Below are 27500 nucleotides of genomic sequence, written 5' to 3'. Positions count from 1 at the left end.
CTGAGTGGGTGGAGGGGGTTTGCTGAGTAAGGGGGAAGAGGTAGAACACACAGAAACTAAGAAGAGACAGAAGAGAGAGAGGCAGAAGCATAAAACGAGAAACCCCGGCAGGAGCTGGTGAGGACAGCATGACCCTGGAGAAAGCCAGAGAGAGTTTTTGGGTGTGTTGGCTTACGAGGCTTGGGGCTATAAGCTAAGGGCTTGGCTACACTTGCGAGTTAGAGCACATTAAAGCAGCCCCAGGCACCCTAGCTCACTCCCCGTCCACACTGGGAAGGCATGTAGAGTGCTCTGACTCCAGGGCTAGAGTGCTCCTGGTACTCCACCTCGGCGAGAAGATTAACACTTGGCGTGCCTTGGCTGAAATGCCCCGGCGTCACTATGAACGAGGTGTTGCATTACTGCGCTCTGATCAGCCTCCAGAAACATCCCATAATCCCCTTAAGTCAAGTGGCCACTCTTGTCATTGTTTTAGAATCGCTGCAGGAATGCGGATATGCCCTTTGAAAGCTCTATTTCTGACAGCCAGCTGCTTATCTGCTCCGGGACAAAGCAACCATTACTGTGGAATGCTGTGTGTGAGAGAGAGGCAGGGGGAGAGGGTCTGCTGCTGTCTGAACTTACAAGACAGCATGCTGACATGCTCTCTCCCCCCCACATACATACAACACACTCCCTGTCACACTCCACCCCAAACATCTGAAAAGCACGTTGCAGCCACTTGCATGCTGGGATAGCTACCACAATGCACTGCTCTCTGTGGCCGTTGCAAGAGCTGCTAATGTGGCCACGCCAGTGCACTTGCAGCTGTCAGTGTGGACAGATTGCAGCGCTTTCCCTACTGTGCTCTACAAAAGCTGGTTTAACTCAAAGCACTCGACATCTGCAAGTGTAGCCATGCTCTAAGAAACTGCTTCATTTGTTCTTGGTCCCTCTTGCGTTCAGAGAAGCAGAACGTTGACACACTTGTATTTATTTACAAAGCAAAACCTGATTATTGCCAGTTTCTACTCCCATCTGGAACATTCCTAGGGCCCCAAACTTTGACTAACTACTTGGTTCAAAAAGAGGCAACAACACCCTTAAGGGAAAGCTGGGTTCATTTTACGGGGGAGAGTAGTGAGTTAACAAGAGATATTTGATGAATGACCGAACTGGGAGCAGAAACGCACATCAGGGAAGTTACAGAAGCATCTGCGAGTGGCCTTAGCCAGCTCCACAGACTGTACTGGTTAACACCGCCCAGCAGGGGAGTTTTATGCCTTCAGTGCTGCTACTGGGGGGCATGGATCAGCATTCACGTCGCAGTCCCCATCAGTACCCGACCCAAGCCGGGAATGCTAATGATCCAACCAGCAGACCAAATTCAGTGACGAATCCTGATCACAGGCCAACTGAGGCACGTTGCACAAGCGCTAAGAAGTGCTGCTACTTACATATTGTAAGAACCACATGCAAGATTTCAATAGTGCTTTACAAAGACAACAGCACACCAGGCACATTGGCATGTAGCTATTTTACAAGCTAGCAATCTCAGCATAGAGTAAGAAGGAAGAGTCAATACATCTAAGCTTCCACAGAACTTTTACTGAATTCATATCACATGGCTCAGTTTGTGGGCCTCAGCAGTAAAACAGGTGCAGCCTTATACGCATATCCTCAATCACTGTCCTGAGTTTATGCACAGCAGAGGGAGTTGAATGGAGCGTGCCTGTAACATGGCAATGGACCAGCACTAGATTCAGTTGCATAAGCAGCTTTGTGTTGTTTGTATTCTATTTCTCACAGAAAATTCTGCAAGGAGGAGAATGGGACTGGAGTAGCAGCAAATACACCATAAGTCTCCCTTCCCGTTGCCTTCAGGGAGTTTCATCTCTACCCAACACTCTAGTGAACCAAATCCAGGCTGGAGAGTTACTTAAATCTGGCCTGCTAGCGTTAAGGAACCAGAAGAGAACTCACCTATTGAATGCAGCCCCCTGCAGTCAGTCCGAGAAGCAACAATGCTTCTGGCATTTCAGCTGCATTTGGGTGAGTGGGACAGAAAAGTCAGGTGAGTGGCAGGAAGCATTCCCTCTCCTATCCCAAGCAAAAAGTACACCTCTATCCCAACATAATGCTGTCCTCGAGAGCCAAAAAAATCTTACTGTGTTATAGATGAAATGGCGTTATATCAAACTTGCTTTGATCCGCCGGAGCACGCAGCCCCCCCCCGGAGCACTGCTTTACCGCGTTATATCTGAATTCGTGTTATAGCGGGTTGCGTTATATCAGGGTAGAGGTGTATTTTAAATTGTGTCCTTCCCCCACAGGGGACACATTTTACCTTGCCACCATTTACAGCTGTGCTGGAAACAAAACTTCCTATTCTTCTTGGTAGCATTTTACAGCCACTTTGCAGTGGCGATGTCACAAGGTGCAAGGCAGCAGAGAGGGTCACAACCTGCATCATCAGGAGACGCTAATGACAATGTGACTATTAACTTGGTGTTCTGTGAATTAAGGGGCAGCAGCAAGTAAATATCTGGAACACTGTGCTCATAGCTACAGGAGTAAGTATTATAATCAAGGAGCGTAGCTAGAGAAGGTCCTGGCTTCCAGGGTCAAAGTTGTCACCATGGCTACTGGAAGTCTTGCCAGGTTCTGCAGGAACTCCCATTCCAGAATCAGCAGGATTCCCCCCTCCCCCAAAAGGTTGCAACATTTTAAAAGCAAGTTTATTCAACGTACTAATCAGTTTAGTAAAAGCCATCCTGTCACAAGTTAAAATAAGGCCTTGTCTACATGCAAAAATTGTAATGCTTTAACTATAATAATGTAGTGAAAACAGCACAGCCCTGTCCTTCCCTCCCCTCCGCCGCCCCCCAGTGTGGATAGTTTTATCAGTGTAAAGTTATACTGGTGTAAGCACCTTTATACTTGTATCAGAGTGGTAGCCATGTTAGTCTGGATCTGTAAAAGCAGCAAAGAGTCCTGTGGCACCTTATAGACTAACAGACGTATTGGAGCATGAGCTTTCGTGGGTGAATACCCACTTCGTCAGATGCACGTCACCTTTATATTGCATCCATACTAAAATATTTATACCAGTACAAAATATATGTGTGTGTAGACCAGGCCTATCTCCTGTTAATTGAATGCCCTGGTGAATTTCTCCTATTTGGATGTTTAAATCTGAAACCTGATACCTGTGGAGCAAAGTTTAAAATGAAAACAAACAAAAAACGGTAAGGATATAAGAGTCAGTCAGCAGTTTCTGCAAGGGTGGCATTTGAAAAAAAATCATCATTATTAGGTTTCAGAGAGGACACCGAGTTGACACAAGTAAGCTTTTTAGAGGCAATGGTTCACAGTCCATTAGTCCAATCTAAACTTGGGCCCTGCTACTGACAATGGTCATCAGCAATGGATCCTCCTCAATGCTTCTAAACCCCATGTCAAGAACACACATGTTTTCAGCACCATTCCAGGGAATAGAGACTAGGCCCTCCTCAAACACACCCTATTAAACTCAGGCCTTGTCTTCACTTCTAAAACCATGGGGTAATTAACACATGCAAGCTATCCTGAGGTAAAAACCACAGGGAAGACACGTTAGTGCAGACCTCAGCTAGTTTACCTTGTGGTAAAACCAAAGTGCCTTGTCTTCACTGTGTTTTTACCTCAGGATACCTCGGACACATTAGTTGCCCCAAGGTAAAGGCTGTTTTTCAGCAGTTTACCCCTCTCCCACCAGTTGCAGTAGGAATGCAAGTGGAGGGGAGGAAGGGGAAGAAATGGGGGATGGCAGTGTTACATTGCTAAGGGAATAATGCTTTTGTAAAAGGGTATAAGAATTCAGTGGGACCCAAACTAGTATGCCAGCAATAGGGAACAAACAAAACGTTTTAGCCTCCTTGGTTCCTTTCATGCAACATGCCAGCATATTCAGCACCATGCACGTCAAAAAAGAGGCTGAGACTGTCTCAGATCTTGGTCTCCGATTTTTCAGTGATGCTGAATACACACAGCTCCGATTGACACCTCTGTGAGGAGCTGAGCACCTGCAGCTCTGATGTGTCAGGCAGTTAGTGCCTAAGTAATTCCCAGTTAACAAGAAAGTTGACCATACTGTACCTCTGGGGTGCCACAAAAAGTAGAGGTCGTTTCCTCTGGCTCCATTCCTTCTTTGCAAAGTCCGAAGTCTGTCAGTACTATGTGTCCCTAAAGAGGAGAAGGGATTTCAGCCTAATCAAGCTCTCCCTACTGGGAGTGCATGGATTTCTAGCCCCCTTTGCTGTTTTCATGTGCACCTTTCAGCTTCGCAACGGCTGGGCATTTATACATACAAACAGATTGAACAGGAAATCTGACGGGAGACTTCTCACAAATATATGGTTTAAATGTAGGCTTGTAAGGATTTGATTTTTATCAGTAAACGTCAATTTCACTGTACCCACAAACAGATGTAAAAATATACATTTCTATCCGTAATAATAAACTGTACACTTTTTTCAGTTTTAGAAAAATGCTGCTTGAGAACTTTTTAGAGTTTAAGGATATTTACAGGTACTTTGTATATTTTGACGTGATACTGACAATCTGCATTTTAAAATAGTTATAAAGCTTTAACTTTTTGAATCTCAATGTCAGCTATAATTAAATAATTATCTGATCTCCCCCCCAGTGTCTGACACACACACCCATAATTTCCTGCAACTGTGAAAATTTAAAAATTTATGTCAACATAATTTAAAAAAAAAATTGAAATAAAATTCTGCCACGCCTATGTATAAGTATCTATTAAACTGGCCAAACTGACCAGCATAGCCCTGTGATCAGTTGAACAATTAGCCCTCCGTCAGTCCAGGGAATTGCTTGGTTAGTGGAGCTTTACAATGCTCAAGTCTAGACCTGCCATCTGGGATATTTAAAATGCTTTTCCATGGGTTAGTGCTCAGGTATAACAAAAAAGCTAACATCTGAGCTCTGGGAAACTACTGAGTAGCAAGAGGGAGTATGTGTACACAGAGTTAATAGAGCTGCTTGCTTTACAAGTCAGTGTGGTAGCTCCTCCTACTGACTGGATGTGGGGTATACCAGGTTATTTGGGTGATGGGGGGGAAGGGAGGCAGTAATTACTCATGGTTCCTCTGTCATACCCAAGCTAGCGTGCGCAAAAAATTGTGAAGAGAATGCAGGAAGCAGGCGTGTTTGCAAGAGAGCCGAACATACCTGGCAGTCCAGGAGGATGTTTTCAGGTTTTAAGTCCCTAGAAGAAAAGAAAGATGTGATGCTGAACCAGATTTTCCGAAGAGCTCAACACACAACAGCTCCAGTTGAAAAGAATGGGGACTGCAGGGGACTGAGAAATGTTGACAGTCTGGTGCACTGAGGTCTATGAGAACCCCATGGCCATCAGGAACTCTAGAGTTACAGCTCCCGCAGCAACCATGAATCAGCACAGCATGTGTTTGATATACAAATATTAGTGTTTTTGTAAGGCTAGAGAGGCTGCTAGGCATATGCTATAGTATCTGGTCACACAGTGTGGCAGTTACAGCTGCTGTGGGAAACATCTTTAATTTCCTGACCTGGGACGTTGCCTCTCATGCATTGTACTAAACTACCTTCCTCTCTCATTCAAAACAAGCCAAGCTAACTTCTCCCCCTCCTTCCCAAAGCCAAAGCCCCATTCAAGGACTGAAAGAGGGAAATCAGGGGAAGGGGCTCAGGGAGGTGCTACATGAGAAGTTCTGAAACACACAGGAGATCCTGGATCAAGAGCATAGTTCTGAAGCCTAGTTTAGGAGGACAACGCAGCCCTGCCCAGTAGTTCTGCACTTTGCTTTTAGGAGTGCCCCTTGTAACATGCCTGTACGGTTACAGTATCAAGTAGTTTCCTGTCCCTCCTCAATAATTTTACACACACTTAGGTGCAGCCAAGGGGGGGGCGGGGAACAGGGAAGAGGGAGTTACTAGTGCCTGCTATACTTACCAGGGACATGCACCCTACCTGTAGATTATGTTCAAGGAATGTAGGTACCCTACTGCACTGGCTACTTCAGCTGCGTAAAAGCGGGCACGAGGTTCACGGAAACAGCGCTCTCGCTGCAGGTGGAAGAAGAGCTGAACAGAGACGAAACAGCCTGTTGGTTACTTGGGAGCAGCCCTCTCCCATCATCCCGTCCCCCTCCCCACAGTGTTGCTGCCATGTGCAGGGACATTCTGAACAGCCCCTTTTCTACCTTCTGTTCACTCCCATTGAAAGCTAACCCCTCTCCCCAGCACTAACACCTCTTTCCCAAGAAGGAGAGCTCTGGAGGCAGCTGGGCTGCTAATCTCAAGCCTTTGCTTGTTGAGAAAGAAGTCTCCTCCTACAAAGAGGCGAAGCTATTTGAATGCCAGCCACCGAGTGCGGTTTACAGAGAGTAAACTGTGCCAGTCTTACTGAATTAGCTAGAGCCAAGCTGCCTTATTTAGCACCCTGGATGGGTGCAGTCATGCCCCCCCAACATCACCATTACAGTCAACCTGGTCACAACATAGTCATGCCTCCACCTCACTACAACGTGTAGTGTAGACTGGACCTCAAGTGCAGTCTGTAAACAGGCTAATCATCAGAGACAATGTCTGGCAATGACACATCTAAGATCCCCTCCCTTCTATGAACTGTAGCTGGGCAGGAAACAGTCAGGTTCAGCCTTTGCTGCTTCAACATTTGCTTTCAGTTGAGGTTCAGGAATGGGAGAGCAAGTGGTGCCACACAGCAGCTTCCATACGCTAGAACAGGATGGACGAGAGGGACTCACACTAGAGTTTTGGCAGCCAGCTATAGTCAGATTTGACCCCCAGTAGTTTGAGACACTGCCATTCCCCTCCCTCACCACCCTTGCCTCAGATCTTCCTTCACTGACGGGCAGCCCGACCTCTGCTGTGCACCTATAGGAGAAGGCCCACATGTGACAGATTGCAGCTGAAGCCACAAGACAAGCAAGAAAGTTAAGTGAGGGGTGTGTGGGTTATTTTACAATCTAGATCAGAGAGTGCCTATGGGGCCAGGCTACTGCATGTGGAAGATTTTGCCAGATGTTATTTCTAAGGTGCTTGGCACCAGAGTCTCATTCAAAAAGCAGTGTTCCTAAGATAGGTCTCTGACTCGACTGATGAATGCCACAGTAGTGTGTGTCCAGTCTGAACAAGGTCATTTCAGAAACAGAAATGACGCTGCTTTAGCACAAACATCTACAGCTTGGTTCCTGATGGGAGACAAATAGAGCCAGGACTGTTAACGTACAGTGAGAGTCTAAAATGACAGCTGTACACTTGCACTCACCTCTCCTCCATTGACATAGTCTAGCACAAAGTAGAGCTTCTCGGAGGTCTGGAAAGAGTAGTGGAGGCCCACCAGGAAAGGATGTTTCACGTTTTTCAGCAACACGTTGCGTTCCGCCATAATGTGGGTTTGCTGCGCAGAACCAGGCAAAGATGTGTTAGTAGGTCAGTTAGTGCCGTTCCAGAGTCTGGCAGGCGAGTGGCCACCTAGTGCTGAGAGATCTTCAGATGGAAGGTTCTCAACAAGTTCCCAATATTGTTATTCATTCTGAGGCCAGCTGGCCGTTCCTGGGGGTGACTAGGTTTAGTATCCGAAAGGTCAATACCCAGTCCCTCTGAAGGATGCCCTGGAGCACGACTGAGCTAGCAAGCAAAGGCCTGTTGAGCAGGATTCCTCCAGAACCACGTTTGACAATTCCTCCCCCTCCTACCTCCCTGTGGCACATCACAACACACGCATACTCCATGCTGTGATATGCACTAGCAGCCATAGTCTACAGCCCAGGGCCTCCTCCTGGGAACACAAGACACAGTGCCTACAACTGCGAGTACTCATCAGTGAAGTTAATGGGGCTACTCACAGCCGTAAGCGCTATGCTTGCTATAAGTATTTGCAGGATCAAGCCCAGGGTTTGGTGTGGATGCAGAAATACTGTTAACAGTTATAGTGCAGACACAGGGGCTGGGTGGGCAAGGACTGAGCAGTGGCAGGGCTTGTTTGCACCATGCTCAAGCCATTGCTGTTCAGCTTTCCTTTCATCTGCACCACAATCCTCCTGAAAAAGTGAGGATCAGTCGGGGTGCACACCAGCGGTGACTAGAGCAAGCAGCACAGACACACTAGTATGATGCCTTGCTTTTGTCATGAAGAAAAAGCACCAAGAAGAGAAGTAAAACTCTCCTCCCCTCCCCAGAGGGCTTGTCTGTAACGTACCTCCTTTTTCTTCAGGATGGATTTCTTCTGCAAGACTTTCACAGCATAAGACATCCCATCAGACTTCCGTTTGGCCAGGAGAACCTACAGCAGAAGGGCGAGGTGAGGGGCATGGGTCTCTGGTGCTCTACACCATTCCGATTTATTTCGTTAGTGTTTCACACCACCTTTGCGACTAGTGTAGGTGACTGCACAAGGGGCCGGGCTATGATTTTAGAGCATGAGAAGCCAGCCAGGTGTTTTCTCCTTCCATCCCTTGACAAGGGCACACATCAAACTAAGCTTCCCCTCAATTCCCCAGCTACTTTCCCCTCACTCCACCCAGTATCCAGCTAGAGCAGTTTCAGAGCACAGACGGAGAGAATCCCCTTTCTAGAGGATCACTGTCATCTCACAAAGCACAGACATGCCCAGGGACCCTCTCCTAGTTGTGTGAGAATGTGCCAAGATGAGCAGTATTTCAAGTGCTGCTCTTATACCCTCCCTCCTACCACCTTTGGGGTAGTAAGATACCACTCGCCTTCTTCCATGCCTCTTTGTTCCCAGGCCCGTTTCAGCACTGGTGACGGGCTACTCAAGGAGGGGTACATGAAGCCCACTCCGCTGCTGCTGGAAACTAGTTCAGCAAGGGGAAAGAGGAGACCATGCAAGGAGGCCTTCAGAAACCCACGATCGACCCCAAGCTACACCCACTTACTTTTCCAAAGCTTCCTTTCCCAATAACTTTCAAAAAATCAAAGTCCGTTGGCTTGGCACTGTTGGACAAGGAGACAGCGGGTTACCACCCATTCCACGGGCTAAATGTTAAGTAAGGTTTTTTTTCAAAAGTTCACGAGGAGGGTCAGCCCTGGAAGATGGGTGGAAGACATAATCTTCATTCACTAGATAAGCTTCCTTCCCTCCTCCAGCCACACATGCAGCAATCCGGCAGGTAAAGATTTTGTATGGTGCAATACAGACACACCAGGGCAGCAGTAGGGCGGAATCCCTAGCCAAGTATGCCAGTCACCTGGAGAATCTGCTCTCCTGAATATGACAGTGGCAGAGAAAGCCGTTAAATCCTCAAAGGTTAAATCCATTAAAGCCATTAAATCCTGAAGGTTAGGTGCAAATGAAGCTCTTTGCTTTCTCTCGCGGAAGACTGGGCGGGGCTCTGGCTGATAAAGCAGACAGCAGGAAGATGCAGTAGAATCAAAATAAGAAAAAGTCTCCGTCTCCCACCTAACAGGGAACCAAAGTACCAGGTGGAAGCAGCAAAAGGCAAGAGGCAGGAGATGAGGATCGTGACCTCAGTCAAAGTGACAAAGCAGAAACCTGAACGTGTGACTAGCTAAGGCTGAGCCCCCAGAGAGCTGACCTTTGAGATACGCGCTATATGGGAGTCCGCCTGGGCCATTTGCTAGTTATGATTTCTTTGCTCAGATGGAGCAAATCAGATGGGAAACCAAACAGTTATTTCACTGCAAGGTTCACCTTGTGCACCGGGTTCAATACTCTCCCATGTAAACGCAGGCTACTTACTTTGGATTAGCAGAAGGGCCAAGGTTGATGTTGTCAGTTGGTGTCGGAGGCTGGAGGAGACACAGACATTAAGCAATTAGTCAGCATTTCCCTGAGAAGGAACATGGGGGTCCAGTGAAGAGTTTCAAAGCAGACATGTTTTCACTTGCTGCAGGAAGTCATGTGTCACAACCCCAAACAGCCTATTTTTGAGTCAGAATCTCAGTCAACAGTGGCCCTTAGACTGGAGCAGTTGGCTTTATCCCCACCCCTTAGCCCCCTACTCACACCAGTCCCCAACTCCTCCAAGTTCACCAGTGAGAGTGGAACAAATCTTCTGGCACCTGGCTGGATAAGTCCCTCCAGAAGGAGGAGGTCAATCCCTGGACACTGTGCACAGGAAATGGGGGCAAGGAGGGTTCGGGGGGAGGGAGAGTCTCATTTCTCTTCCTCACCTAAGCTCTACTCATGTCCTAAAGCAATGGGGGCATCAGTCAAATCCCATGCACCCGCCAGGCAGGCCCCACATCTGCCTGACTTGCCCTTCGGAAGGCAGCTACTCTTGTGAGGGAATGATAGGAGGCAGTTTAGCTGCTGGCATGGTTCGTGTGAGACGAGCACCCTGGGCGTCAGGAAAAGCGACGTGTGGCATTACACTCGCTGGGCCCTCTTTGCACACGAGTCACACAGGCCGCAGGAACGCATGGGTGATTGCCACCGTCTGCGCTGAGCAATGGACGCATATGCAAGCACACATAGGGAGAGCTCCCCATTTCTGTGGCACTTACAGACCCCATTGCTAGAGAGACTGCAGGGACCCTAGACACCTGCCAAGCACAGCCAGGGCTGGAATTCAGAGCCAGGAAATTAATCTTCCTGCAGCCTGACAACAGCACTAATCCAGCCCATGGCTCAGGCACCACTCAGAACTGAAAGCTTTGCTAAAGCTCTGGAATTTCGCTTTTCTCTGGTGACACAGGACAGGGCTGGGAGTGGGGGTGGGGAATAGAGCCCATTCTCTTCCTGCCCATCCCCCATACACACAGGTCCTTTCCCTCCTCTTTCCCACCTCTAGCCACAGGGGGATTTTCCCTGTCCCTACACTTTACAGGAAACAAGCCCTCTCTGCCAGGCCTTCATGCTCCTTGCACTCCTGCTTCCCGCAGTGACTCCTGGTCAGAATCAGAGCAGCTCCCTCCCTCCCTCCCTCCTCTCCATCCAGCATCACCCATCAGTGACCACAGGGACAAGGCAGTGCTAGAAGGAAGCAAACCCAGAGGCTGCCAAGGCCAACATGGGGAGTGTACTGGTTTTATAGGGTAGAGTCCGCAAGGACCAAAGCCTGGGGACACCCCCCACCCCGCTAAAACACTCTTTGCAGTGAGAGATTGTCGGGTGGGAAGACACACACACACACACACTCTGAGCATGGGGTGGAGCTAAAGAATCCCCACCTATGGAGGCCTGCGATTGACCAGCCGAGCTCCAGGGGAAGTGAGGAGGATCAACAGCCCTGCCAGGGGATCAGCTGGAGGGACAGTCACAGGTGAAGCACAAGGACCCTGATCAGCATGGACGCACTGCAGCCCTGCAGGATTCTCATGGCAGGAATGAATCAAATATGCAGGTGTGGGGGTAAGAGTGCCCTGCCTGATGCGGTTTTTTGGGCACCGTGTCATGGCTCAAGATCTGCAGTCAACTTGATGGTGATGCTCCCAGTGTGGCTGAGGAATCCTGCAATAACCGGAGCTGGCTCAAGGAGAGTGGGGTGTCGTGAGTCACCTCCCACCCATGGCAAGACAAGGGTCATCTCTCCCCCATACCTGGAACGGAACGATTCCAAACAAACTGCTCTTTGCCTGCAGAGACACCCCAACCTCCTCCCTCTTTTCTGAGAGGGGAGAAGGATTAAGGCTAAGTTCTCCAGCTCACATTTCTCCTACAAATGTCTCCTTCCTCCTTGTTAAAATTAACAGTAATGCTGCATAGGAGCCAGCAAGCCGGAACCTTACCTGGGGGCTGTTATCCGGGTTTTTGGAACGGTCCATTAAGAAGGCAACTCTTTCAGCACTTGAAAGAAAAAGATAATGATAATACAATGAACCAGCAAAGAGACTGTTCGTCAGCACTTAGCCCTTAGCCCCCAGCCTGTCAGGATTCAGAGCCAGCCTTCAGCACACGGAAAGCAGCCACCCAGTAAGGGGACCTGCATGATCTTCCCAGATGACAATGGATAGAGCAGGAAAAAGGATTTCACCACCCAGTAACTTGGGGCCTCACAGATCATACTTCCAGCACAACGTTTGGAGCCATGAGGCCTGATTCTTCATTGCCCTGCAGCTTGTATAGCTGCTTCCACTGGCGCAGAGGGGGGTACAGAAAGCGCTCTCATTGGGTAGCAGTTAGTGCCCTCACTCTGCACCCATGTAAGTGACAGCACAAGGTGCAGGCCCAAGAAGAATCAGGCCCAAGGTATTTAAGTGCCCAGGAGCAGCCACAAGACTATCTAAAACTCAATTGTCAGGCCAAACTTTTCAGGAGTGGCCACTGATTCTGACACTCTGTGTTTGGGTGTTTCGCATGTGACGCCTCGCACCCCATTTTCCCAGCTGTTGAGCACCTGAACCTTCCACTGGCTTCAACTGAAAGTCAGGCCCTAGGGGCCTCAGATTGGGTGCCCCTCCCCCCAAAAGGCACCTCCAAAAAAGTGGCCCCTTTTGTAAAGAGGCCTCCCACACTTCTACAGAGCTCCGAGTGCAGACGTTGCTGCTGCAACAGACCCAGCCAGAATTCCAACACAGCCAGTGTCTCCTCAGAGCAACTCTGGTTCGGCCAATTGCTGCAGAGAGAGCTGGCCCTGGGGTAGTGTGACCCTTTCACACAGTCACGCTCCACAGCCTCTTAAGAGGGGGGACCTTACTGCCTAACAAAAACCGCGACCATCTAGTGCAGCGGCCCAGGTGAGGACTCTTCCTAGCCCACTGTATAGAAGTTCAAGCAGGTGCTGAGAACAGCAGGGATGCTACGCACCCCACGCTTCCAGTCTCGTGATGTGCTGGGGCTCAATCCCCCTCTCCAGACCCAGATGGTCCTTTTGGCTCTGCAGGGAAGCCAAGATAACGCAAGCTGGGTTGGACCACCCGGCTTTTCCCAGTTTTGATGCCGTTTCCCAAGCCAGCGTAGACCAGGTCCACACGCCTGACACAGTTTTACAGACTTTACCAGCCCAGGTAGCAAAGCAGGCGTGAACCTGGGGGAGCTCTGGGCTGCAGGGGCCAAGCACCTTTTAGGAAAGAGCCGTGCTCAGCGGTGGTTCCGAGCCACCAGCTCCAAATGCCGCTTTGGATCGGCAGGCGCAGGAAGGAACCAAGAGAGACACTTTGTAGCTTGGCCCTCTCTAGTTCCCGGGAGCTGGTTTTCTGTGGTTGGGGGTCATGTAGATGAGAACAAAGGGAGCCAGCCTCAGCCCCACTTCCCTTTCTAAGCCCTCACACCTCACCTTTAGCTAAGGTTAAATAATATCAAAACCAAGCTCCTCCCCCCACCCCCCCAAAAGCTTCACATATTGTCTTGGAGGAAGCTCTGCAGACATATGGGTGGGCCCATCCGTCTCTGGAGCATTATCCAGGCCCATGAAAACCCCCACCCCTCTGCGCCCCTTGTAACCAGCCAGCCAAACCGCACACTGAACACCCCCCAGGTCTCCCCACACACACTCACACACCCAGTGTGATCTCTCACAGCAAGACGTTCCCCCTCTGCAAGAAACACGGGCCACCTGGACTCCCAGCAGCTAGAGAAAGCCCCTCCTCCAAAGCAGAATCAGTGCCATGGCAGGGGACGCTCCCTGGCTGTGCCTGTTTGTGCTGGAGGCAGCTCCCAGAGCCCTGCCCACAATTCTGGCCCGTGCCAGCCCACTCTGCTCACCAATTATTGTCTAGAGCAGAGGTTAGCAGGCTGCGTTTTAAAGAGCTAGTGTCCCATTGAGAGGCTTTTATACTCACTAGGAGCACAGCCTGGAGCCCGAGGCCTTGATGGTCTGTTCTATCCTCTCGCACCCGTGCTTTATAAGATCTGCGGGAAAGAAAAGTTAGAAAACTAAGCTGATTAGCTGGTGGCGAGAGCACAAGAACACAGAGGCCTGTATGTTCCTAGCTGACCTTGCCCTGCTCTTCAACCTCCTTCCCCCCCTCCACCGACACATCAGGCATTTATAGGGGCCAGGACAGCTTTCTCCACCTCCATCAGGGACCTTTTCTCAGTTGACAAGCTAACCAATGAGTGCTGATAGCTGGGGAGCCCCCAGAGGTCTGGTTTGCATAAGCCTCCCCCACAAATCACCTCTCAGAAAAATTCCCTGGGTCTTAGTCTCCCAGCAAGGAAAAAAAATCACAAGACAGATGTGTTTACACTGGCATACATCATACTTGGCACTAGCATCTCCCCTTTCATCCAGGGCTCTCCTAGCACTTCAAAGCATGAATCAGGCCTCACAACATCCTCAAGCAAGCCTTGTTATTCCCCACACCCAGTCATGGCACTGAAGTGACTTGCACAACAACATACAGCAAGCCAGGGTCAGTCAGGATTAAACCCTAAGGGGGCCAGATTTTGTTGTCCTGCATCTTATGTCATCAGTCGCACCATCACAAAGCACGTGTCAAATGTTGCCTTTCTGATTCGGTGGCATTTTACCATCACTTTGCAATAAGTGCAGGACAATGGAAGAGTCGGGCCCAGAAATCCTGTCTCCTGGTCCCCCATCCTACAGGATCCAAAAATGGGAGCATTTCTGAACACACACATACATGTACATACACACAAACACACATATACATACACCAGGTATAAAAACATCGCAGGTTTCAAAGAGGAATGATTTTTTTTGGTTAGCTAATAAATATTTTCACAAAATTTCCGGGCCTTCAACTTCAACCCCCGCCCCTGCTTTGCCACAGAAAATAGTGGGGGAGGAAAAGAAAAGAAAGCAAAATCAAAACATTTTTATTTAAAAACAATCATTAAAAAAACCAAAAACAAAACAGAAGATTCCTTTTTTTAAAAGGAAAAAAAGGAGAATGTATTTCTATGAAAAATAGTGTTTCATTCAAAAGGTGTTGCACAGCTGTACTACAGGACAAACTCAGCAGCACTGGCTGCAGATGTACAAGCCCTCCTAAGCAGGGAGTTCCTTTCACTCAGGTAATATGTTTGGTGATAAACATGAACAAATGACACTTTGCAGAAGATGTTTCCATATTGGCCTAAACACCCGGCTGGGAATTTGGCAGGGGAGCCAAATCCCTGAACAGACAGATGTCGTTGTGAGCTGAATAGTTGTTAACAGGGCACAGTCTGCTGGTCTGGGACCTAAGATTTAGATTCGGTGACGCGATAACAGACTTTACAAGCTCCTACTATAGATTCGGGGCGGGGGAAGTGGAATGAACCTTTATATAGTCATTTCCCTGCAGCATTATGAGCCCAGTAAGAGAGCAGCTAGAGCGAATGGCCCAGGATAGAAGACTCTGGAGATCTGTGGTTGGCGGCCCATACCCCGGTTGGGGTGACGGGCATGAATGAATGAATGATGAATGATGAAGAGAGCAGCATTGTGCTGTTGCATGAGAACGAGAAAGCCATGCTAGGTGTGCCTCCTGTTGCAGTGAGGGCTGCATGAACATCTTCCCAGGTGCCCAAGGACCATACTCCGTTAGCATAGAGACCCTCCCACCCCGCCCCCGACATAAGTGCACTGGGCTGTAACATTTACCTGGACTTTTCTCTCCCCTGATAAGCTAAGAGAAGTTTGTTCGATTCCACTACCAATAGTACATTAGAGTTTGTTTGCCCTCCCCTGAGGTTACCGGGATATCAGAGGGCTGTATTTTATGATGACACGGACCAGGCTGCTCACTGGAAGAGAACCACATAAACCGGCCAGATATCACTGTCAAAATGGAGAGCAATATGAAGAGTAAACTAGTTTTGCAATGGATAACATGGTGACCACTGGCTTTGAGAGCACACTGGCAGCCCCTGAATAGCAGAACACCTTAACCCAAGCCACAGGGACTGGCGGAATGAGAGGCAGCTCAAGAAGCAGCCATCCTTAAAGGGCAGGGAGGAATTATAAGGATGCAATAGTCTTTCATCTCTGGGGCCTATGGACTTGCCTATGCGGTAACTGGGACAGAAATAGTTGGCTGTAGTTGTCTGATGCTAGTCTGTGCATGGATGCTCTTACCATGAAATAAAAGACCCCTATTCTGATATAACTTAAGCCAGCAAAAAAAAAAAAATCAATTAAAGTTATCAGAACTGTGTTACCTTACCCTGCAGTAAGAGCATCTATGCTGACTAGTATCAAAACCAAAGGAGTTTGCACAAGTGGTTTAAGTATTTCTGTTCCAGTGACCACTGCAAGCCACAGCAGCCAGCTTTTGAAGACAGCTCAGCACATTGGGTATGGAGCTTTCCTGAAATTCTGGCCCATGAGCCCGCTTCTCCTCTCATGCACATCAGTTTCACACCCATGTAAGCTCATTGATTTTACTGCTGATTTGCACTGATATAACTGAGAGCTAGGTTCAAATTCCAGACTCTGGTCATAACGGAGAAGGAAGTGGTAGCTCCTAGCTTAACCCCTAGAAGGCAGACTAGAGGGTCTCTCCAGGTACCTAAGGGTAAAGGGTTTTCAGGACAAAGTTTTTTGGTGGCCTAAGAGTGCGGCCACCAACTCTTGCTGGTGGACGCTCTCACACTTTAGGAAAATTAGCTTTAAGAAAAACAAATAAATATGCACATATACACGTCCAATTCATTGTAATTTATTTATTGCTAGCTAGTAAGTCTGCTGTAAAAAGTGATATTAACAAACATAAAAGTATCGCTTTTCACAGCAGACTTACTCAGCCCTGGCAAGCCTGGGGACAAATTGGATGGGGGGTCAGGGTAGGCAGTAGGGGCCAGAGGCAATGGAGTTGGAGGGGCAAAGGAGATAGTGGGGTGCCAGAGTCTGAAGTCCCGTAGCCAGAGCCCAAAGTCCCATAGCCAGGGGACAGGGATGGAGCCTGAAGCCAGGCAGCCGGAGCCTGCCACCCCACCACTCTAGGGGTGAAGCCCAAAGCCTGAGCCCCACCACCCCTAGGAAGGTGGAGAATTCACCAGCTGCCTGCTCCTCCTGCATTGTGCCCCAGCTGTCTCCAGAGGGGGGCAGGGCCCAACCCCTGCTTGCAGCCCCAGCAGCCACCACTAAGGCGGTGCATCCAGGAGCAACTGGGACGGGGAAGGGCTGCTGTTTTGCCTCTCCTCCCCCGAGTCACAGCCCAGGAGGCTGTGGCCACAAGAAAAGCCACTGGTGGCCGCATTTGAGAAAGACTGGACTCTACACTATGTTAAACCCAGAGCACCAGGTCTCAGAACCCAAATCAGCTCAGCTGACTTAGGCTTGTGAGGCTCAGGCTGCAGGGCTATAAAATTGCAGTGTAGACAACCAGGCTTGGGCAGGAGCCTGGGCTTTGAGACCCCGTGAGGGTGGAGGGTCTCAGAGCCCAGGATCCACCCAAGCCCAAACATCTACATTGCAATTTTATAGCCCTGCAGCCCGAGCCTGCTGATCCAGGCCAGCTGTGCTGTGCCGCAGGTCTTTTACTGCAGTGTAGACATACCTGGACCACAAGAGAGCTACTCTCCTCTAGAGCTGGCCAAAAGTTTCCAACAAACTTTCCCCCCCCTGCAGATTAGGTTCTCCCCATGCATTCCGTGAGCGTGCGGTGATTTCAGCAAATTGTTTTGTTCAAACAACCTAAAAAGTTTTTCAACTCTTTCGGAAGTTTTTCATTTTGATGTTTTCAAAGTGAAACGTTGAGACTTCGATTTGAAACAGCTTTTCTTCATTTCGAAGTTAAACAGTTTAAAATAAAACTAAAAGTAAGAAAAAAAAACCCTCAAGATCTAAACAAAACATTTTGTTTGACCCAAAACATACATGTTTGGATTTTTTACTTTTCTCAACGGCCAGCATGCCAAAAAGACACTCGGCTCTAGTCTCCTCCTCCGAGGCAAGGCACAGGATGAGGCTAGTAAAGGTTGGCTGGGTCAAAACAGAACAGTATTGGCAGTGTGTTGGGAGTGCAGGGCAGAGTCTGCACAGCTTCTGCCCACTTTAAGGTCCTCTCCAGTAGTTTCTTGCTGGAATCAGTGAAACTACTTGACAAGTCGCTATGGGAGAACAGCAGCGCTTGCTTTGTATCTATCAACTGGGCCACCCAGGGACCAGGACCTCACCTTCTTATGCATTTGAGTAACACTATGCAGGTCTTAGTTCGAGGTCATCCCTGGGCACATAGTACCATTTTCAAGGCACCTATTGATATGGCTGTGATCAGAGCCAGGCCTGCCATCCCTCCCCACTTGGTCCACATACATCCCTTTTCTACGAGGTTTGCCTTCTCTTAAGTCAAAGCAGCTTCTGCCCCTCCAGGGGATTCAAACCCAACAGCAGGTATGCAGGCAGTCACAGATCCTCCTGGCCCTAAAGCCTGGAGATCTTCCCAGCACACTTAAAAACTAAAAATAAGCCTAGAAATAGGTCACAAAGATACACGAGAGATCGGTTCGAAAAGGAGAAAGGCTGCCACGTTCTTGCCTCTCTTGGGGCTGCAAGGAAGCTCGAGGCATAGCAAGAGCCCCAGACTGGATAAGGCACACGAATCCCAACGAGTTCACTTACATAACAGGAGCGCTGTACTGGTGGAAGACTGGCTGCTGAACCCACCCACCTGTCCATCTTCCCCTGCCCCCCTCCAGCCTATTGCTGAGAGAGTCACCTTCCACAGCAGACCAGAGGCACTTCAGAGGTGGCCGGCACCCATTCTCACAGCAGCCATGCCACCGCACAAGTTGAAGCAGTCACTGTAGCTAATAACAGCCCCTGCAAAAATACACTCTGTTCAGAGCACAGTGCAAGCAGCTGCCTCCTCAAAACCCTCTTTCCACAATTTCACCAGCAGTGACCCACATTCCTGTGCCAGTCTATTATTTAATACTCTCCCTACATATAGATCAGAAACATGATTCTTACCTTGCAAGAAGAGGCAATCTCCTCATAGCCTTGTTTTGTGCGAGCCCCACTCCCCACCTCTCTTCTCTGATGTCATTTCTCCCTCCTCATGTCCGATCTATCCTCATTGTAAACTCCTTGGAGCAGGGACCTTGGCCTTATGCTTGCCAGGAAGTGGCAGTAAGGACGGGGAAGCTGTAATTGTGCAGGCAGTTTGTATTGTGGAAGAAACATCAGGTTTAAGAGCCTGAAGGTCTGAATTAAAGAGGGGTGTGGCAAGTCACCAAGCTCCTGCAGCTAACCAGAGCGAGGTGTGATTACTGACAGAGAAAACACTGAGGATACGGCTACACTTGCAGCCATACAGCTCCCGCGGCAGCACTTTGAAGTGCGAGTGTGGTCTCGGCGCCAGCGCTGGGAGAGAGCTCTCCCAGCGCTGCAGGTACTCCACCTCCCCGTGGGGATTAGCTTGCAGCACTGGGAGCCACGCTCCCAGCACTGGGGCACTGTTTACACTGGTGCTTTGCAGCGCTGTAACTTGCTGCGCTCAGGGGTGTGTTTTTTCACACCCCTGAGCGAGAAAGTTGCAGCGCAGTAAAGCGCCAGTGTAGCCAAGGCCTGTGATGTGTAAAGCCAATCCACGGCTTTCCCAGAACACTGGTTCTCAGCCAGGGTATGTGTTAAACAGAGATCTTCCAGGGGGTACATCAACTCATCTAGAGATTTACCTAGTTTTACAACAGGCTACATAAAAAGCACTAGCAAAATCAGCACAAACTGAAATTTCATAGAGTGAATGCTCTATTGAATATACACTGACATGTAGGTACGGTATTTATACTCCAATTGATTTATTTTATAATTATAGGGTAAAATGAGGAAGTCAGCAATTGTTCAGTAATAGTGTGTGGTGACACTCTTGTATTTTTATGTCTGATTTCATAAGCAGGTGGTTTTTAAGTGAGGTGAAACTTGGGGTACGCCAGACAAATCAGACTCCTGACAGGGGGCCAGTTGTCGGGTAAGGCTGAGAGCTGCTGCCCTAGAACACTGAGAGAGACAGTCTGAGCACAGAGTTGTTCCCCAGCTAAGGTTTCATTGTACAAGTGCTCGGGGATGACCAGCCAGTCCTCCAATGTTTGCTTTAGCTGTCCAAGCAAGGCTCCAACTTCCCCTGCCACGTATCTAAGAGATAGAGACACCCAAGGCCAGACAGCTCAGTTACACTTTCACCTCCCCAGAGTTGAGGGGGGTTTGCAGAGCTCAGGGCTAGGAACTGGCCAACCGCATGAGGAAAGGCTATAAGCAGAGGGAGAGAGCTTCCCTTTTCATTGGTTAGTTACCCGTCCCACAGATCCTGGCCTATCCCCATTTGCATGGAGCTTTGTTCTGAGCGGGCGCCCCCCAGAATAAAACACAACCCTTGTGTTCTGATTCCTCGACAAAAATGTCGCAGCTGCAGGGCAAGCTCTAGCTCCGTGCTTTGAGCAGGGCACCTCGTTCCCATGAGGATCAGCACACAGGCAGGCAGCCAAGCTCACCCGCATCTTAGAACAGCGAGACAAATACATCCGACAAGCCAGAACAACAGCCAGGTGTTTAAAATCTCCAGCAGTTTGCAAAAAACCCCATGAGAACAGGAAAGGAAGCATCAAGAGCGCACACACACCTGTCATCACTTCTACCAGCAGAGCCAGCATCCTGGAGTAAGGGAAGCAATCCACAGCAGGCTGGTTCAAAGACATCTCAGCAGCCAGCTTTACCATCCTCTCCGGCACTCACACCACAGTCAGCTGCCCTCCCTGAGCATGTGCCTTTTAAAGGCTGTAGAGAAACAGCAAATGCTGCTACAAGGGTCAGGCCTGCCCCAGGAAATTAACACATCCTCCTTCCTGCCAGGGCTGCTGTCTCTATTGCAGCCCCAAGGGGAGGAAGCTAGGAAAGGAGCACAAGAGAGAGCTGATCTGCTGCTAAGACACCCATGCTGGAAGAAATAAGGCAAAGCAAGGTTTGAGACCGGCCTGTAGGTGATGATGAGGCAGGGAGGTTTTAATGGAGGATGGGCCTATTTGGTAGGAACCAATGAAATGCCTGGCAGGCATCCGAATTCAGCTGGCCAGTATGGGACAGTGCAAGAGAGAAGCTGTCTCCCACCTGCCCTTCAGAACACACAAACCACCCACAGCCCCTGATTTTCTGCTTACTGTGTCATTTAACCCCTTCACTGCTGGATTACCTGCCACATGTTCCTACCCACGTTTGCAAGCTTGTTCTGAGTTTTCCCCCCCCACTGTGGCCAGAGTTCAGCCGTATCAAAATGGTGCCCCAGTAATAGCTCCTAGTATCGCTACCGCCAGGCAAATCCCTAGCGCAGCTAGGCAAAGCTGCTCTAAGGCACGCCTGTACCGGTGCAGCTTACTCTGCGCTCAAGGAGTACTGTGCCAAAAATGGGTTTTCCACTTTGCTGGCAGTTCTGAAAACCTGGAGGGGGAGTAGTTTCAGGTTGACCTGAAAACAAACATTTTTTGGAATTAACAAACATTTGTTTTAAGGTCAAATGAAGCATTTTATTCACCACAAAATGAAATGTTTATTTAGATTTCAAGTGTTTTTTATGTTTTCACCTTTTTTTTTTAAATAGAATTAAAGGAAAATTCAAAAACGTCCAGTCATTTTGATCCCCCAAAATCAAATCATTTCAATTTGGGGGGATTTGTTTGTTTGTTTTTCAACATGAACAATTCAGTGAAACTGATATGAATTCACAGAACATTTTGGTGCTGCTGAATCTGCCTTTTTTGTCAAAAAAAGTTTCGTCTGAAAAATGTCACTCGGGGCTTGTCTGCACGTACAGTGCAACAGTGGTGCAGTGGCCTCGGTAGTGCTTTAGGCTACGTCTACACTGCCACTTATGTCAGCAAAACTTACTTCAGTCACTATGCTTCTCCCACTGACATAGCTACCGCTGCTCATTGGGGTGGTTTAATTATGCCGACTGAAGAGCTCTCTCCTGCCGGCGTAGGGCAGCTACACAGGAGATCTTATTGGTACAGCTGTGTCGCTGTGAGATCTCTAGTGTGGACATAGTCTTAGTGACACTCTCCTATCGGCATAGGGATGTCTTCTCCCATTCCTGTAGTTAATCTACCTCCCCAAGAGGCGGTAGCTATATTGGTGGGAGAAGCTCCCCCATCGACATAGCGCTGTCTACACGGGGGGTTAAGTCAGTGTAAGTACGTTGCTCAGGGGGGTGGCTTTTTCACACCCTTGTGTGACGTCTTTATTCCGATGTAGATCTGTAGCGTAAACCTGGCCTGAGCTCCAGTCTCAGGAAGGGTTCACCTACACCACCGCAGACTGTGGCTGCTAGCTGCTTTGCTTGTCTACAGGAGGGGTTTGCTCTGGTGTAGCTCCACCATTGGCTGGCAACTTATGGCTGAAGTCCTCACTATGACAAGGCCGTAGATCTGAGCGGGCTTCCTGATACTCTTATAAATGAACGGCTGTTCTCTTAAAGCTGCAGATGGACCATATAGGTCACTAGGTCAACTGTGTAGGAGACTGAGCTGCTATTTGCAGATGGCTGTTTGGTGGCATGTATGAAATGAGTTTGCTGGGCCTCAGTGGCAAGTGCCCACATCACAAAACCAGACACATTCGCAGCTAGCACCCTGGGAGAGGGTAAGTGCTGCAGGGGCCTTGGGGACTAACCTACCCTAGGGGATATGGCTGCACCACAATTGCTAATGCTGTTGGGTCACACATCAACTAAAAACTATACATTGTAGTACAGACAGAGCCCTGGAAGCAATGCTTCCAGCTCAGGTTGGAGGTGCATTGGAGGGACAGTTCACACACACGGTTACTACCTTTGCTGTTACCCGAGTTCTGCAAAAAGGAAAGATTTCAATTTCTAGGCCTATCAATCTGGCACTTTTTACCTGAAGTAAATTCACACACATGCACACCCACAGAGAGAGAGAGAAGCTGCTGCCAGAAGCATGCAGTGAAGGAGTTAATAATCTTCTGATGTAACAGAAACAAAGCAGAAGCGGAGGGAGGAAATACCGATTATCAAGGGGCTACCATCTCCCATTTCATTAAAAATAAACATCTACCCTTCGATTCCACTCTCATTGCCAATAAAATCCACTACTCTCAGGTGACAGAGAATGTCATCCTAAAATAATGTGCTTTGCATTGTTTTAAAGGTAAAATGCTAAGTGAGCACTGGGGACATCAAAGCATCAGGGGTGTGTGATACTGTCAAGGGTTTGTTCCCCACTCTGAACTTTAGTGTCCAAAAGGTGGGGACCTGCATGTACCCTTCTAAGCTTAAATCCTAGCTTAGATCTGATAGCGCTGCCACCAACCAAAAATATAGTGTTTTGGTACACTTTCCATTCCTCCCAAACCTTTCCCTGGGGAACACAGATCCAAACTCCTTGGATCTTAACACAAGGAGAAATTAACCATCCCTGCTCCTTTTCCCCCCCACCAATCCCTGGTGAGTCCAGACCCAATTTCCTGGATCTTAAAACAAAGAAAAATCAATCAGGCTCTTAAAAAGAAAGCTTTTAATTAAAGAAAAAGAAAAGGTAAAAATTATCTCTGTAAAATCGGGATGGAAATACTTACAGGGTATTCAGCTTATATAGACTAGAGGGACTCCCTCCCACCTAGCATAAGTACAAGTTACAGCAAACAGAGGTAACATATCCTTCCAGCAAAATACACATTTGCAATAAAGAAAACAAACAAAAGACTAATCCGCCTTCTAGCTAGTACTTACTATCTTGCACATGAGAAACTGTTTCAGAAAGATTGGAGAAACCTGGTTGCACGTCTGGCCCCTCTTAGATCCAAGAGAGAACAACAACCAAACAAAGAACACAAAACAAAAGACTTCCCTCCAACAAGATTTGAAAGTATCTTGTCTCTTCATTGGTCCTCTGGTCAGGTGTCAACCAGGTTTACTGAGCTTCTTAACCCTTTACAGGTAAAAGAGACATTAACCCTTAACTATCTGTTTATGACAGATACTATGCCCATAAACTCAATGGGAGTAGGATCACACCTTATGAGACAAAGTAGGACACATTCCCCCTCCCCCCCGCCCTGAGGGTGTAAAGGTCTAACTGAGGTGGGGGCAAGGACAGAATTATGATTTTTTTTTCCTCCAGAGTTTCAGCTTTCATTAGAAAAAAAAATCTGTGTCAGTCCTGGTTACCAAGAAAACCTTCCATAAGTGACCCAAGTATAACTGATACAGCCACCTCTTCCTGAGTTTGAAGAGTGGCTGACACAATAGCTTTCAGCTCCCTTCATTTCAAAGGGGGATAGCTCAGATACAATGATGCTTTAAAATGTCAACATTAACAACTATTTTGCTGCTTATCATGTAAGAAGCAAAAGGCAGTATCATATTGCTTGAACCTTTCTTATTCCCATGAGATCAAATCCTGAAGGTCTTAGCTAAAAATCTGCTGCAATTAGAGCCGATCAGAAAATGATTATTTTTTCCCATGAAAATTTTTGACAAACATAATTTTTGTCTAAATTTTTAATCAGAACAATTCTGGTTTTTAATCACAAAACTGTAAGCCAAACATTTTCAGGTTTTCAACAACCAAAAAACAAAAATGTTTTGTTTTTCAAATCAAAATGTTCTGCTTCTCCCCCCCCCATGAAAACCTCAATATTGTTGATTAAAAACATCTTTTTTTCCCCCACAAAAAATTCTCTTTTGTCAAAAAGCCACTTTCTGTCAAAAAATGTTTTGGAGAGAAAAATTTCAGCCCATGCTAATTGCAAGGTGTAATGGTGTAAACATATAACAGTCTGGAAAATGTTGATTCTACTCCTGTGCCTTCTCCCTCATTGACTCTCTGGTCTATTTAGATTGTAAGCGCTTTGACGCAGGGGCTGACACTCCATTCGTACAGCACCAAGCACAAGAGGACCCTGCTCTAGGGTAGAGGCCTCTTGGTGCAATCATAATTCTGGCCTTAAACACTTTAAGTATGACTAATCCAAAAGGGATAAACACAAAGGCACTGCCACTGCATCCAACTTTAGGAAATTAATCCAGTCAAAAGCCTTTACATTACATATTTTTTATTGTGTTTTTTTCCCCTTCTATCGGAAAAAAATACATTTATGCTCTTCTGATTTTTTCCCTTTGACTCCAGTTCCCCTGCTCTAAGTACTAGGCCATGCCAAACCCCTTGTAAAGGCGTGCTCCTTTTGCACATGCACACACACCATTTTTGTGCTCACCTTGTAGGCGCAAATGAGGCACAGATGCCTGAAATTGTGACTCCAGATGAGCAAAGGCTGGGGAGGCAGGATGAGCCTCTCCCAAAGCTGAGGAAGGAAATGAGCACAAGAAAGGATTGGGGTAAAAGAGGAGAAAGCCAGAGGGTTCCTAAAACCATGGGCAAGTCGGGAGTTTTGGCTCTTTAGGAACTAACGGGAACTCAGGACTCTAAGAAAATAGTCTCCTGCCAGCGAATGAGATAAAGGAAGCAGGAAAGTTGTGCATAAGGGAGAATTAATGGGACTAAAAGAACCCTGCCCCGTGACTCAGGGCATGTCTACACTACAAAAATCAGTTAACTTAAGGTAAGTTGACGTACAGCCACTGCAGCAATTACAGTGGTGGTTCACGTCCACACTGTGCTCCTGCTATTGGCAGTCTGTGTCCTCAGCAGAGCGCATCCATTGACTTAACTGTGTGGGGCACTGACAGCTGGAGCCCCACTGCCAGGGGCTGACAGCTGTGGTGGGGGCTCTCCCAGGCAGCGGGGTTCTAGCTGTGAGCCCTGCGTAGGGCTGGCAGCCAACAGGCGATGTAAGCAATACAGTGTGTAGAGGGACACTGCATCGCCCTGACATCGACCTTAACACTACGCCTCTCATGGAGGTGGAGTTATTAGGTCGGTGTAGTGGGCAACTCACATCGGCAGGCGCATCATATAGGGTAGACGCTTACAGAGTTAGGGTGATGTAAGCTGCCTTGTGTTGACCTAACTCTGTAGTTTAGACCAGGCCTCAGGGTCTGTGTCAGCTGCCTCCAGAAATCCTATCAAGAGAGCTCTCTTCCTCCTTCCCAATGAAGAGGAGGAAAGGCATTGCTAGTCTGACCTCAGGGGAGGTTTCACTAGGTCCTTAACACTAAGGCTATGGCTACACTTTGAGGCTTTTAGTTACAACCGTGCCATTAAAAGCTGCGCAGTGTAGCTGCTGTTTGTCAGCAGGAGAGAGCTCTCCTGGAGACAAAAAACTTCCACCCCTCACCAGTGGCAGCAGCTTTGTCAGCAGGAGAGCTGTTCACACTGGCACTTTTCGTCAGTAAAACTTTTGTCATTCAGGGTGTGTGTGTGTGTGTTTTTAACACCCCTGAACGACAAAAGTTTTGCAATGAAGTGCCAGTGTAGACAAACCCTTAGTCTTGGTCTACTCTTGAAAGTTATATCGGCACAGGAGTGAAAAGCTACACCCCAGCCTCTGTAGTGATGCCAGCATAACCCCGAGTAGACACAGCTAGGTCAACAGAAGTATGCGTCATCATTCGGGATGATCGCGTTCTTACCCTGATGGAATCCCCTGTTCTATCAGCATAGGCCATGTCTACACTACAGGGTAGTGTAGACATGGTGCTTGCAGACCTATGCCAGTATAGTCTCCATAATCTATGCCACTATAGTCGCCACACCCTGGGGTTCAGGGCCACAGGCTTCCAGCTCAGAGAGAGCTGAGGCACGCTCAAGGCCGTTGCTGCTGTCATTTAAGGTCATGGCCTCAGAGAGCCGTAGGACCTGACTGACAGGCCTTGGCTGCAGTTCATCCCAGGCTGTAGGCCCACATACTGTGCAGCACAGCCCTGCTTGCAGAGTCACTCAGTACAGCTGTGAGGTTACTGTCCAGACTCATTGTCTAGCAATATTACAACTCTCCCTCTGGTCTACATTATGTCAGGCCACAGAAAAACTGCAGGGCTGGGCTTAAAGCCAGTCAAGTGACTGCCTAGAACCGCTGAGCTTTGGAGAAGTTAGGGGGCTCCCGCTGACGTCAATGGGCTTAGGGTCAGAGGGGGGGGGGCAGTGGGTTGTGAGTTGCTAAGGTTAATGCAGGGCCCCTAAAAGCAACTCACATCATGGCCCAATTCCTGTCATCACCTGTTTTCTAGCCCCGATACTGAAGTGGGAGGCAACTCCCAGTCTCATTCCTCCCTCCACTCCCTCCCACCCACCCTGCAGTTTGGGGCCCCACAGCTCCCACAGCCAGGCCCGGAGAGTCACTTGACTTTTGAGATATGTACCAGTCAAGTTCATTACTCTTAGTCTTCCCCAGTGCTGTGGAGGGAGCCTCTGGCCAGGGCATGGGCATAAAGTCAGCCCAGAGAGATGTACGCTGCCTGGGAAACTCTGCTAGCAATTCAGCAATCGGCACCAGGCGAGTAGGCTCCACTTCCTCAGGGCCCAGGAGGCAGGTAGACGTCCGGCAGGGAGACTTGCAGAAGCTGTGCAATTTCTTGGCCTTCCCCTGTGAAGATGAAGGTCAGGTCACACAGGTTGGAAGCCAGCAGATCACATGCCCAGAGATGCACTAGCATGCTCAGAATATTAGCTCCTGGTCTCAGGAACATGCCTCAAGAGGCTGCCTTTACTACACACCATCCCCTAG

At 48.4% G+C, this 27500-nt stretch overlaps 1 protein-coding gene across 4 annotated transcripts in view; it reads right to left on the bottom strand.

The window, feature by feature from the left end:
- Window positions 1-27264, bottom strand: part of SGK2 (serum/glucocorticoid regulated kinase 2) — a 31880-nt gene extending 4616 nt beyond the window's left edge. The window contains exons 1-10 of one of the 4 annotated variants that reach the window (XM_039498395.1): window positions 27136-27264; window positions 13753-13822; window positions 11761-11818; window positions 9770-9819; window positions 8946-9003; window positions 8249-8332; window positions 7316-7447; window positions 5996-6108; window positions 5215-5251; window positions 4117-4203 (exon numbers count right to left, since the gene is read on the bottom strand). In XM_039498395.1, the coding sequence (XP_039354329.1) occupies window positions 4117-4203; window positions 5215-5251; window positions 5996-6108; window positions 7316-7447; window positions 8249-8332; window positions 8946-9003; window positions 9770-9819; window positions 11761-11818; window positions 13753-13822; window positions 27136-27148 (702 nt within the window). In that variant the 5' untranslated portion in view covers window positions 27149-27264. Of the gene's footprint in view, window positions 1-4116; window positions 4204-5214; window positions 5252-5995; window positions 6109-7315; window positions 7448-8248; window positions 8333-8945; window positions 9004-9769; window positions 9820-11760; window positions 11819-13472; window positions 13609-13752; window positions 13823-20481; window positions 20839-25091; window positions 25114-27135 lie in introns of those variants that run through there. The other 3 variants (XM_039498396.1, XM_039498394.1, XM_039498397.1) reach the window with 3 other exon arrangements.
- Window positions 27265-27500: the final 236 nt, after the last annotated feature.

The sequence above is a fragment of the Mauremys reevesii genome, linkage group 13 (assembly GCF_016161935.1).
Source record: "Mauremys reevesii isolate NIE-2019 linkage group 13, ASM1616193v1, whole genome shotgun sequence".
In the NCBI taxonomy this organism is placed as follows: Eukaryota; Metazoa; Chordata; order Testudines; family Geoemydidae; genus Mauremys; species Mauremys reevesii.
The sequence above is the reverse complement of the archived record's forward strand: the minus strand, read 5'-3'. Positions and strand labels throughout refer to the sequence as shown.